We start from the raw sequence: 14,804 nt of genomic DNA on the forward strand, positions 1-14,804 counted from the left end.
GTGGTTTAATTAACTTTTGTGATTCTAACCAATAGTGTATTGTTTGCCCAATACAACAATAATAAAAGTAATGCATTCATTGGGAGACACTTTGGCCATTTTGTGGCATAAAATAATTCATTTTAAACTAGCATATACAAAAAGTAAGAAGATTTTTTGTTCATTACTGATCTTTGAATGTATCAGCCCTGCTTGGGTGATTTCTCAATTGCTATCTGATCGTAATCTACCATTATTGATCTCTTTCTCAGTAGTTCTAAATTTGCCCTGCACTGGCGTATCACATTCATGGTCAGAAATCTAGATATAATCAAAATGATTCAATACAAGTAGCGTTAACAAGTATTTGGCATTACCTTACCACAGACAAGTACTCTATTGGCCCTTGATGAAAGCAAAGCTCTGATTCTAATTAAATGTTTTCATCAGTGCTTCTGTCCTTGGAGGTTCAAGGGAAAATAAAAATCTTCAAAAAAAAACAAAGAGCAGCCAACCTCTCAGCAGTACCAATGAGTTCTAAATTATAGGAGTGTGAAAAACATACCATTTAATTTATTCTTAGACCTAGATTTAAAGAAAGGGAACCTGTCTTCCATGAACATGAGTCAATATTCATTGCACAACAGTCCTAAGTAAAAGTTAATCTTTCTTTCATGTTTTTCCAAGATAAAGTTTGTTAGAATGCCATATCTGATATTTCGTGTGCTTGTTTCTTTCACATTTGTTTTGAGAAAAGGGAGCAGACTTCAACTGTTTTCTGCAAAGTGTTCACATAAGATTTCATTCTGTACAAACCACCTGTAATAACATAGCAGCTCCTCCAAAATGGCAATAACTTATTATGTAACTTAGATGAAGGCATATCTCACAAATCTTATCCATGCTTTATGAAGCAAAATTTGCTGCTCAGGCACCAGAGTATTAGAAAGGATTATCGGAAATATAACTATCAAGGAAAGCAGTTATGATTCATGCAGAATGAAAGATGTAATTTTGCCCTATGTTTATTAAACATAAGGAAGCTTAAGCTGTATTATGTGATGAGTTACAAACTGGAGTGACAGTCATCATACATGGTTAATGAAAAGTATATCTGCAAAAGGCAAATACCTGAAAGCCAGACAAGGTTTCTTTAATGCAAATGAGAAGTATTCAACAGTGAAATCTCTTGGGAGCAGGCAGAAGATTTCATCTGTGGTGGCTAAACTGCAAAATTTGTCACCATGTTATTAGCTAGAGGGATTACTCAAAAAATACAGTTGAAAATTGTGATCTCTTACTGTAAATTAAAATGATTAAAATATTTTTAAAGATTTTGATTTATTTTCATGTGATCAATCTCAGATGGATTTGCAGTAAATTTAAGTTCACTCTGCAAAGTCATAAACACATAAGAATTAAGCATTGGTATAGTGTCAAAGTCAATAGAACATTTCAACAGAGAATCAGGCCCTTCCACCCATCTAGACTTTGCTATTGTTCTGACTAGTCCCATCAAACTGCACCTGGAACATAGCACCCATTTCCCTCCTATCTATGTACTTATCCAAACTTTCCTTAAATACTGAAATTGAAACCGCATCCATCACTTCCTCTGGCAGCTCGTTCCATACTCACACCACCTTCTGAGTGAAGAAGTTCCCACTCATGTTCCCCTGAAACGTTTCACATTTCAACCTTAATCCGTGACCTCTATTTCTAGTCTCAGCTAACCTCAGTGGAAAAAAATCATACTTGCATTTCTCTCTCTATACCCTATGTATACCTTCTGGATATGATTCTCTGATTTTTATTTAACATTGTATTTATAATTAATTTACAGGATGTGGGCATCACCAGCAAAATCATCAGTTATTGCCCATCCCTTAAAGGCCTTTCTCACCATTTTGTAGGACATTATAATGTCTCACCAGGACTGGGGCGGGGGGGGGGGGGGTGTGATTGCAGCTTTATGGTTTGTTCTGGTGGAATAGTATCACAAAAAGGCATTTATCTTTCTCATACTGTACAAGCAGAAGATCGCTTTACCAGATTTCCATGTTTCACTTGTGTCCACAACTACCTTGTGACAGATATTTTATTTAATACAATACTCAATTTCCATTTTCCACCCAGTCCTTTTCTTGATACTTCAAGCATGCAGGAAAGTCAATAGTAATGTTGAAGTGACCCTTGCTTGCTCAAGCTAGGAAGCAATTTGGAAGCTGACTCGTCCCTTGAGACTTGATGCTCTATTAAATTGATGTACTGTAGCTAAGTCTCCCAGAACTTCCTGTTCATAAGCAAAGTTTTGACTCAGAAATTGAATATTGGAAGAAAATTAGAAATTAAGCATTCAGTGAGGATATTTAAAATCATACTCTGACATACTATTGGAAAATAATACAGAAACATTCCAGTACACCAACACTAGTTTCACAGATTATAATGTCAATATCCTTGTTCAGCCAAGTGCAAAATCAACCTTTTATAATCCCCCTTGATCTATTTCACAAATTTTAAAGAACTGAATAGAAGAAGAGTTAGATAAATTAAAATGAAATAAAGTTCAAATAAAGTTAGGCCAGAGTGACTGGCTAATGCTAATTATAGTACTTCCCAAAGCGGCCAAGTCTGTGGTAATTACAGGCAGTTGGTAAAATCTTTACCCGATACCTACAGTAAATCACAGAATTTATATGCAGAATTGGAGTAAAGATTTTTTTAGCAACTAGATCATCACATGTATGATTCTGATGAATGTAAACAAGACAAGTTAGAACTATTTGATGAACAATGTGTGTAAAGGACTTTACTCCTACTCAAAACCACAAGATATAGATCAGTAACTATCCAATCAAAATGATATATTGAAGGCTGCAAGTACTAAAGGACAAAACCTTTGAATATTATTAGAAGGATTCAGTTTATATAATGGAAAACTAAAAACAGACAAGTCTGCCTTTGTACAGAATGAAGCAGCAGATCTTTGAATAAAAGTAGACACAAATAGATTATAGACATCCAAAGAAAAAGTTTAAGCAATTATTAAGGCAAGGAAACTTAAAAAAACATTATTGGTAAGGAAAGCAAATACAATGTTAGCATTCGTTTCAAGAGGAGTAAAATATAAAAGCAAGGATGTAATCCTGATGCTTTATAAGGCATTGGTCAGACTGCACTTGAAGTATTCTGTGTAATTTTGAGCCTCTTCTATAAGAAAGGATATGCTGACATTAGCGAGGACCCAGAGGATTTCAGAATGATCCCAGGAAATGAAGAGCATTTGATGGCTTTAGTCCTGTATTTACTGGAATTTAGAAGAACGCGAAGGGATCTCATTGAACCCTATGGAATATTGAAAGGCCGAGATAAGATGAATGCGGAATGGATGTGTTGTAGGGGAGTTGAGGACCAGAAAGAATAGAAGGATGTCCCTGTGAAACAGAGAGGAGGAAGAATTCCTTTACCCAGAGCTTGGTGAATCTGTGGACACCAAATCATTGGGTATATTTAAAGCAGAGGTTGATAGGTTCTTGACTAGGAAGGTAAGGGTTATAGGGAGAAAGCAGGAGAATGAGGTATTGTCCTGCTTGAATCAGGCTTCAATTATACCAGTGCCTAAGAATCTCATGGTAGAATGCCTCAATGACTATCTTCCCATAGTACTTACATCCTCTGTGAAGAAGTGCTTTGGAAGGTTGGTGATGAAACTCCTGCCTGAGAATTGACTTGAATCTGCTCCAATTTGCCTACAGGAGCAAATGGTCCACAGTAGATGCCATTTCATTGGGTCTTCACTCAACCCTGGAACATCTGGACAGTGAAGATGCATGTATCAGCATGCTCTTCATCGACTACAGCTTGGCAATCCGTACCATCACCCCTCAAAAGTAATCAGTAAGCTTCAAGACCTTGGTCTCAATATCCCTTTGTGCAACTGGATCCTCTTCAAGACCTTGGTCTCAATATCTCTTTGTGCAACTGGATCCTCTGTTTCCTCACTTGAAGCCCCCAGTCAGTTCAGATTGGCAAAAACATTTCCTCCACAATCTCTATCAGCACAGATGCACTATTGAGGCTGTGTGCATATCTTCCTACTCTACTCGCTTTATACCAGTTATAACTGTGAGTCCCACATAGCTCCAATGCCATCTTTAAGTTTGCTCTCGACAGTACTCTCATTGGCCAAATCAATGGTGGTGAAAAATCAGCATTTAGTGGTGAAATTAAAAATCTGGTAGAGTGGTGCCACTAAAACAACCTCTTACTCAATATCAACAAGACAAAGAAGCTGATTATTGTCATCAGGAGGGGGAAAGTGGAGGTCCGTGAGACTGTCCTCATTGAGGGATCGGAGGTGAAAGGGTCAACAACTTTAAATTCTTCAGTATTATCATTTTATAGCATCTGTCCAGGGCCCAGCATGTAAATATCATTACGACGAAAGCATGGCAGTGCCTCTACATCCTTAGATATTTGTGAGGTTTCAGCTTGACATCTAAAACTTTGACAAACTTCTATAGATATGTGGTGGAGAGTATATTGACTGATTGCATAATGGCCTCGTGTGGAAACACCAAGGCTCTTGAGTGGAAAATCCTATGAAAGGGTATGGATTTGGCCCAGTCTAACATGGGTAGCACCAATCATACCACTGAGCACAGCCACATGGAGTGCTCTTGCAGGAAAGCAGCATCCATCATCAAGGACCCCTATCATCCAGGCCATGCTGTCTTCTTGGTGCTGCCAACAGAAAGGTAAGGGAGCCTCAGGACCCAGATCACCAGGTGCAGGAACAGTTATTGACCGTCAACCATCGGCTCTTGGACCAAAGGGGATAACTTCACTTGCCCCATCACTGAACTATTCACACAACCTATGGACTCACTTTCAAAGGCTCATCTCATGCTCTCAATATTTACTGCTTATTTACATTATTATTATTATTTTCTTTTTATTTGTGCTGTTTGCTGTGTTTTGTACATTGATTGTCTGTCCTTTGAGTGTGGTCTTTCATTGATTCTATCGTGTTTCTTGTGGATTTACTGTGTTACCTGCAAGAAAATTAATCTCATTGTTGTATATGGTGACATATACATACTTCGATGATAAATTTGTTTGGTATTTTGAGCCTTGAATGGCATTGAGAAGGTTAATAAATCAGCCATGAATGGCAGAACTGACTCAGTGGGTTGAATTGTCTTATTCTGACTCTATGTCTTATAATCGTATGGCCTTACTAGGAGCATTGCACAGTGCTATATATGATTCTTACCAGCCATGTGACAGCACTAATGCTGTTCTGTCGCTTTCTGAAGAGAAGCCGGTGTCATATAACTGAGAAGTGAGAACTACATGTGAACATTTCCTTTCATGAAGTAGCAGTTCTGATTTCCCGTGCAATTGTCAAGGACCGAGAAATCATGTTTCAATTGTGTAAACTGATGACGAATTATAGAAACCATTCTCCCTTCAGAAATTCGCAGTCACCTTTGTCTTTGGAGTGAAAAGGTTTCATCAGCTCCTAACGGCCAGAAATCATATTGTGGTCTTAGACCAATAGCACCAATAACAATCCTTGGTCGTAAATCTGGGGTATGAAAAATATTACCACATGAGTTTTCAGACACAAGCAGTGAAAGCAAAATCTTCATATGGTGAACAATGGAACCCAACTTTCTTGTCAAGATACTGGAGATAGATGAAAGTAGACAAAATGCTTCCGTTTTTTATAATAACTCTACAAATGAACCATACAACTTGAAGATATCTTGTAAATGGCTAATGTTGGCAGAAGAAAGTTGTATTATATAGAGGGCGCAGAGTTATCTTTCTAAATGTGTCAGGGAAGCACACTTTGGAAGAGTTTTGCATTGAATATTATGTGATTGTGAGAATTAAAGCAGTAGTATGATGTTTTATATTTTGACCTGGATATAGATCTTGAAGAACTCGTAGATAATTTGTTGAGATTGCAGAGCTAATCTAATAAATAGCTTCTTCACAGAGTTGGAAATGACCACTGAGACCTATACAAATTGTATTCATGGATCATTATGAGAAGTGGATTAATAACTTCATAGTAGGCCTAGATAGTCACTGTAAATGGACTGAGGTGAAAACTGTTGGGTCTTGTTCCAAAAGACTATGTTTGAAACACTATCAAAGAATTGAAATCCATTTTCTACTGCCACAGTTTACCAGAAGAAGTGTTATCAGATAATTGTCCTCTGTCTTGTTCATTCCTATTTGAGCACTCAATAAAATAGAAAGCTATAAAGCATACATGGTGTTTTCCCTATCTTTCAGTGTCAACTGGTGTGGCTGAGAGAGCAATTAAAGTTTCCAAAGAAGAACTGAAGAAACAACGATTACAGAGGCATTCATGTTTAGCACAGAAATTTAAATAAGCTAACTTTCCCTCAAATACCAAAGTGATGTCATATTCTTCAGTTAGCTGTATCCATCCTGAGCATAAGGTTAAGCTTAACAGGACCAGTCAGATAGTGAGAGGAGAGGAGAATTGTAAAGTCAATTTTAATTCCCTTCCAAAGTAAACATCAGATTTTAGTAAATGGAAAGATTAATTGGTTAAATACATTAATCGATTTTTAATGCAGGTAACAAAAAAAACATAATTATGACACAGGGTGTCCATTTCCTCCCCCCCCCCATCTGGTTCTACCTATCACTTACCGGTCTCTGCCCCACCCCTCCCTTGCACTGCTATATATGACAAACATTCCTTTTCCCTATGCTACAGGATCACAAACCAAAACTTCAATATACACCTCTTGGCTCCACAGATGTTACTTGGCCCATTCAGGTCTTCCAGGGGTCTGTGTTTACTTTCTGTTGAACTTGTTAGTGTTCTTGTGTTAACAACATGTAACAAATCTGACACACGGAAATGAAGTACGGGATCAATATTGAAGATTATGGCATAATGAGGTATTTTATAAAAACAAGAGACAGAATAAGAATGGTACAAATAAATCACTTAATTCCGGCAAGAGATGTATAAGAGAATGTCAAAGAAATACGTGATGAGTTATGTTACAGAAGGTAATTGGGTGGAAGCTGTGAAAGAAATGACACAGCCCTCCTTGTCTTTCCATGATTCTCAACAGCACCTTCACTAACTCCATTGTGAGCAACTATTATGTGTAGGCGTATGTACATTATCCTCAATGAAATCAATCCTCTCAAGTCATAAGTGAAGTGATGAAAGAAGCCATGGATCTGTGCACTTGCAGATTTCAGAGCATAAGAAATGTATTTGTCTCTCTTGGTCACAGGAAATTTAATTCCATTACTATTCAAATAACTTAGGCTTTCAATGGATGAAAATAATTAACTTAGTAAAATGTACTGATGAATTTTTAAAGTTTTGTTCTTGGTAGAGGCAGTTTGTTCTTCAACCCCAGACCTTCATAATTTATATAAAAAAAACTATGATGTGTTAGGTATTTGTGTTTGATCCACAGATGTGCAAAGTGCATCTACAAAATTTGTCTTTTTCCTTCTGCACCATGCAAGTGTTTTTGAAGATATTGTGGTCCCATTTCGAAGTTAATGAAATGGTGCAGTCAATGAAATATTGTCTAAGTACATCATAAATTTTGAAGAGGTGTCATATGATTAAGTCAATACTACTATACTAATCTTTTTAAAAACAACAAATTGCTTGCTTTAAGAATAATTGTAGTCAGCAAAACATTATTACCGATTCTCATTGTAATTACATTTTGTGAAACAGATTTTTTTACAATTCAATATTCACATCACAGTGATTGGATTATCTGACACCAGTTAACACACCCTTGGCAAGATTTGCCTCAAAGTGCATTGTGAGAGGATTATTATAATTTCAAAGACATTGAGGTTATTTGAGTGTATTATAGGTAGAATTCACTGACCAGAATTTCCTCAAGGCTTGATCATAAACACAAGAGATTCTGCAGATGCTGGAAATCCAGAGAAACACAATCAAAATGCCAGAGGAACTTAGTAGGTCAGGCAGCATCAATGGAAGGTCTCAGGCCAAAATGTCATCTTCCTTTTCCTCTCTGCATGATCTGCTGAATTCCTCTAGCATTTTGTGTGTTTTCTTTAAATCTGCCTCACCTCTCCCACAGCATTTTCATCTTCAATAGAAAAGTAACAGAGATCTATTTAAGCATCAGGAAGCTCTTGCGACATTTCAGCATAGTTAGAATGGTGAAGTGGCAATAGTTATGTGGAAATTGCAGGTATTGGGTCTATAGAAAATTCAGAGATGTGGCTTATATAGTCTGTTCTTCCTAAAGCGATCTAGCAGCAAAGAAGCTGAGAGCTACAGTGGTTTCCCGCTCTACTGGTAAAGCCGAGATGAGTGAGTGGCAGAATCCAGCCCACAGTTATCATTACTGTAGAATATCTGAGCCCATGCTTTTGGTGCTCTTGAGACAAGTGCTGGTTGACTCATACATCACTGAAACTGGCCTTTTGGCTCACACTAATCCAATGATTATTCTCCCTGCATTCTTATCAATTCTACACCCCTCCCCCCTTCATTATTCAACCACTCATTTGCACAATAGGGGAAGCTTTTATTACTCAACCTATAGTTCTTTAAGAGGTGGGAGAAAACTGGAGCATCCAGAAGAAGCGCACACGGTCACAGCAGGAGCATGCAAGCTCCACAATGGTACAATCAGAGATCAGAATTCAACCCAATTCATCAGAGTTAAGTGATGAAAATCCCCCTCAAAAATGCACATGCTGTAAATCTGATATAAAAAAACAAAAAAAAAAGCTGGAAACACTCCGCAGGTAGGTTAGCATCTGTGGAAAGAGAAAAAGAGTTAAGATGTCAGGCCAAGAACCTTCTTTCCACAAGTTCTACCTTATCCACTGAGGGTTCCCAGCATTTTCTATGGTTAGATGACTGTAGACCTAGATACAAAGTCGAAAGGTATAGGAAGAAAGTTATAGATAGGCTATAGGGATTGACTGATGGTGGTGAGAATTTCCACAGTAGAACAGCTATGACAATATTTTAGCTGCAGTAGAGAAAATCATCTTCGCCTATTAATGTGACGATCGTGAAATTTGATGTATTGAATTATTATGAGCTACAATCAACAAAAAATAAGATTAGAAATTTATTGTCATCAAATCAAATAAAATTTCTCTGTAAAGTCGAATTTGCGATTTATAACTGAATAATCTGTTCTCATTAGCTGATCTATTACCAGTTATAAATTTGTATCTAGATCAATATAAGGATAATATTGCTGTTTTTGTATTTTGGAACAGGTATTAGTGAAAGGAACTGTAGGAGATAATTTAGGAGGAGACATTGGAATCGATGACATTTCTTTCATGAATTGTGAACTTTATAGTGGTAAGCATATTTTTTATTTTTCAGTTATAGAAATAGTTGTCTTGGTATTTACTAACATTGTGGGTTCAGCCTCTTTATACTGCCCATTGCAAAATTATTGAAAGATAATACTGTGAAGGATATAGCAGTAATGTGGCTAGAGGAAGTTCGCATTATCGTATAAACTAAAGGTAAAAAAGTGTACATCTCATGATAAATTAGTTGGTAATAACTAATTTTATTGTTACATAAGTAAAAACAAGATGGAAAATAATATTACTTGATTAGATAAAACATTAATTTACATTTATATAGAAACTTTAATTCAGTAAACAATTCCAGGGCACCTCAAGGAAGAGTAATCAGATAAGAATTGATTATCAGCAAAAAAGAAAATATTATGACATAGGATTAGACACTGGCTAAGGGACTAGGTTTAATGAAGTACTGTGTACTTAAAGGGTATCGAGTTAAAGGAAGAGGGGTTAGGAAGGCAATGCAAAAGGTTCGGGGTGAGATGCTTGAAGAAATAAAGGATGCAGAGTCCAGATGTGGAGAGACACAGAATACCTGTTGATTTGCAGGAAGGAAGTTGCAGAGATAGGAGAAACAAGCAAGGCTCTGAGCACTTGATAGAATCACAGAATGATTACAGCACAAGTAGAAGCCAGTGAGCCTTTCAAGTCCATACTGCTCTGAATAAGAGTAATCTAGTTCTACATGACTGCTCTGCAATGTTTTTTCTTCCAGTGCAGCACAGGGTCTATCTCAGTGCAAGCAGCCAAATAAACGCATTGTTGTTGAGGCTCCAAACCTCCTTGGCTTAGAGGGTCTCAGAGGTGTGCATGAAATGGCCCAACTGAATATTGAACTTCTGAAATTTATTCTCAATTGGGAATTATTTTTATATTTAAATGCTTAAAAAAAGAACATTTTGCACTGTTATCAATTGAAAGCATTGAAACTAATTTAACTAAACAATTACAACTATAACTACTGGCCCTTTCTTCTAGGAGTTCATTCCTCCCATTCATAAAAATGAACTTTACTTCCTTTGCACCAAGCTCAAGGGCAGGTTTGTCAGCCTGAGAGCTGGAGGCCTGTGGGAAATTGTGTTGACCCGCTGAGCCACATAGGAATCCATTGAAGGAGCACAGGGGCATTCACAATTGGGAGAGGCTGGACAGATAAAGTCACTGCCACATGCTGTGGAGATCCTGAAGAAAATCCCAGCGTTCATCCACTTTTATGCCCTTTGCCCAAAATCCTTGATTTCTTTCCTTAATAGAAATCTTACAGCCTTTAATATACACGAAGACTCCTGCCCACAGCTCTCTATGGTAAGGAGTTGCAATGATTCACAACGCTCTGAGAAAATAAATTTTTCCTCCTCTCAGTTTCAAATGGATGTCTTGTAAGAGATTCTGCAGATGCCAGAAATCTGGGTGAACAAGTACAAAATGCTAGAGGAACTCAGTCGGTCATGTGATATCTAAGGAGGGAAATGGTCAGTCCTAAAGAAGGGTTAGGACCTTTAATGAAATATCAATCCTGATAAAGGATCTAGACTCTAAATATTGACTGTTCATTTTTCTCCATAGATACTGCTTCCTGTTAAATAGATGGTAAATGGATGTTTCTTCTTTCTTTTCTTTTTGGTGTGTGTATCTGCGTCCGTGCGTGTGCGATGTTTGCGGGACAATGTCTTTTTCATGCCTTTACAAGGCGCGGAGCGAGAGAGGGAGACTGTGTGGTGTACCACTCTTCACACAGACATTTCACAGTATTTTTCCCTTTATTTTACGAGGTCGAGTTGCGATCTCGACACTCAACACGGCACAGATGGAAAACATACTCGGGAGCGGACCCAACTGTGTTTGAACCCGGAAACCTCCATTCTGGAGTCCGGCGCTGATGTCATTGCGCCACCAGCCGGCGGATGTTTCTTCTTTCAAAGACTATGCCCTCTTATTCTAGATTCCCCCATAAGAGGAAGCACTATCTCAGCATTCACTCTGAAGATACCCTTAAAATCATAAGTGTTTTGATCAGATCACTTTCCATTCTTCTCAGCTCCAATGAATAGAGGCTCAACCTGTTTAATCTTACAGGAATGCCCTCCGTATCCAGAGTGATTCAAGTGAATCTTTTCAGGACTGCCCTCAATGAATTCACACTTATATTTTTAAGCAGGAGAATGAAAATAGTTCACAATATTCTTACTGAGTGCCCTGTATAGATACAGTAAAACATCCCCATTTTGGTTCACAAACCCCCTTGTAATGTGGGCCAATATTTCAATAGCTTTTTCCTATTACCTGCTATACATGTGTACTAGTTCTCTGTGTTTCCTCTACTGGACCACCATTGATGCTGCCCTCACTAGCATCTCCTCCATTTCACAAACATTCGTGCTCACCCCATCTTCTTGCCGCCATAACAGGGATAGACCTCCTCTTGTCCTTACCTATCTCCCATGAACCTCATTTTCCACAACTTCTGCCGTCTTCAATAGGATCCAACTCTAGATGCATCTTTACCTCCCTCCCTCTCTCTGCTTTTCGTAGGCATCACTCCCTCTGTGATTCCCTTGTCTGTTCATCCCTCTGCCCTAATCTCCCTCCTGCCACTTAACCATTCAAGTGGCACAAGTGCTCATTCATCTGCTCCCTCTCCTCCATTCAGGGCCCAAAACAGTCCTTCCAGGTGAGGCAACATTTCACCTGAAAATCTTTTGGGGTTATCTACTGTATCCAGTGCTTCCAATGCAGCCTCCTCTACATTGGTGAGACCCAGCGTAGATTGGGGGACCATTTTGTCAAGCACCTCAGCTCCATCCACAAAATGCAGAATTTCTTGGTGGCCAATCATTTCAATTCCGATCTCCATTCCCTTTCTGACATATCGTCCGTGGCTTCCTCTTCAGCTGTGATGAGGCCGCTCTCATGTTGGAGGAGCAACACTTCATATTCTGTCTAGGTAGCCTCTAACCAGTACCAAGCAGAAGCAGAAACCTGATGGCATGAACATTGATTTCTCCAACTTCCATTAATTTTTGCTCTCCCCCTTCCCTCTTAAACAATTCCCCACTCTGGCCTCTAACTTCTTCTCCTCACCTCCCTATTACCTCCCCCGGTGCCCCTCTTCCTTCCTTTTCTCCCATGGTCCACTCTCCTCTCCTGTCAGATTCCTTCTTCTGCAGTCTTTTCCCTTTTCCACCTATCACCTCCCAGCTTCTTACTTCATCCCCCCTCCCCCAATCACCTGGCTTCACCTATCGCCTTCTAACTTGTCATCCTTGCCCTCTCCTCACCTTCTTATTCTGGCAGCTCCCCCCTTCCTTTCCAATCCTGATGAAGGACCTCAGCCAGAACATTGACTGTTTATTCATTTCCATAGATACTGCCTGACCTGCTGAGTTCCTCCAGTATTTTGTGTGTGCTGCTCTGCTGGACCCCATGACCTTTGTACTGCGGCTTTCTGCAGTTTTTCTCCATCTATATACTACTTTGTCTCCTGGTTGGTTCTAGAACGCATTGTTCCAGAAAACTATTCCAAATGCACTCTATGAGTTTGCCCTGAAGCTACCCGTTGCAGCTTCATTAATTCAATTTACCGTAGATTAAAGATTTCCATAATTATTGTACTTTTTACTTACAATATTTGTTGATGTATACTTTTTTGTACAGTGTAGCTACATTGTGTAGGTCTATATTCTGGTTTTGCCAGCATCTTATAAAACCTTATCCCTTTATTTTCTCACATTGTTAGTACCAACATGTACCATGATCACTGACCCTTTGCTTTCAGGATATTCTGTAGCCATTTTGTGCACCTTTTATTCCAGCACCAGAAAGATGATGTATAATACTGGAATCATGTCTTTGGCCAGAGAAGCACCTATTCTATTTCCCCTGCAATGGAATCGCCACAACCTTATCGACTAGGTTGATACTTACTCTAAATGTCAAATCAAGCTACACAGCTCAAGGCCAATTAGAGATGGGCAACAAAGGTTGGGTTTTCAAATCATGCCAGGTTCTGAAAATAAACTGGAAATCCTTTAGCACTTCCATATTGTTTAGTTTGTTTTTAATTACATACTTTGTTCATGATGAGATTAATAATTATATTTTATATCATGGTGGTGAGGAATTTAAATTTCTAAGTTTGACAGTGAATGACAAAATGTTTTAGTGAAAACTTAGGTAAAATATTGAAAGTTAAAGTGTAGACCAACAGTAGTAAAAAAGAAAGTTCGAGAGAGATTGAAGATCTTGGAGAGGCTATGACGTTCTTAAGAATCCACTTTGAGTGATTTGAGTCTTCTCTGAACAACTTAGAATGAAAAGTGACTTAAAAAGGTAGAAGTCAGGAATAACTATATCAAAACGAACTGAGCAATTTTCACCCTGAACTAATTTTGTTATTATATGGGTACTTTAAAGAAGGAAATAAAATCTAGTATCTTGATTCATAAACATGCTTATTTGCTATCAAAAGGCATTACTGTTGTATTTAATATATGAGATAGAACAGTACAACATATGTTGTGTCGAACTATATAAATATACTCCACAATCAGTCCATCTATTCCCTCCTATACAGCCTATAATCTTCCATTTTTTTCTTATATCCATGAGCCTATCTAAGAGTCTTTTGAATATTGCTCCACTCCCCTCAGTGTATTCCAGACACCCACCACTCTACCTCCAACATCTCCCTCAAACATTCCTCCACTCACTTTTCTTACTGCTCAGAGCATTTAGTATCAATGAAGCATTCTTGTTCTAAAAGTTAACCGTTTTCCTATAAAGGCAACTCAGTTCTGCATACAGTATATGGCAAGGTTATGCTTTTCATTGGGTGTTTTTCAATGACTGTTCAGAAATCGTCTCTGCCAAAATGATTAAACATGTTATTCATTACACAGCTGGAATTCTAAGTTCTAGAAAGAAAGATAGCAGAATTAGAGTGGTTATCAGATATGTGTTGTGTGTCCAAGTCAGAGGAAGAACTTAGAAAGAGCTAGGCAGTTTTTTCTTCATTTGCACTTTACAAAGAAATCCGCTTTGAAACTGGGGTAATTTTGACTATTGATCTTGCTCAGGTGATTTACCAGCCATAATTCCAACAACAACACGGCCACCAAGACCTTCTACAGTTCCACCCAACAATTGCACAGTGAATGAGTTTGTTTGTATAACCAATGGGCAATGTGTTGACATCAGCAAGAAGTGTGATTTTCGGGAAGATTGTTCTGATAAGACAGATGAATTGTTCTGTGGTATGTATCCATTTTTATTTTAAATTACACATTGTAAGCCAACACGGGAAAATTGAATAATAAAATGTTTAACTCAAACTATGGAGAGCTGAAAAATACAGAAAAATACTAAAATAATTTTTGCATATGGAAATGAAATAATATTCAACCCAACATATTTGTCTGCAC

General features: G+C 38.1%; 1 protein-coding gene across 1 annotated transcript in view; it reads left to right on the plus strand.

Annotated features, from left to right (window-relative positions):
• Positions 1-14,804, plus strand: part of malrd1 (MAM and LDL receptor class A domain containing 1) — a 351,826-nt gene that overhangs the window by 94,356 nt on the left and 242,666 nt on the right. The window contains exons 15-16 of the mRNA XM_072252046.1: positions 9,283-9,370; positions 14,460-14,636. Of these exons, the coding sequence (XP_072108147.1) occupies positions 9,283-9,370; positions 14,460-14,636 (265 nt within the window). The remainder of the gene's footprint in view (positions 1-9,282; positions 9,371-14,459; positions 14,637-14,804) is intronic.

This window comes from Mobula birostris, chromosome 3, assembly GCF_030028105.1.
Source record: "Mobula birostris isolate sMobBir1 chromosome 3, sMobBir1.hap1, whole genome shotgun sequence".
Lineage (NCBI taxonomy): Eukaryota > Metazoa > Chordata > Chondrichthyes > Myliobatiformes > Myliobatidae > Mobula > Mobula birostris.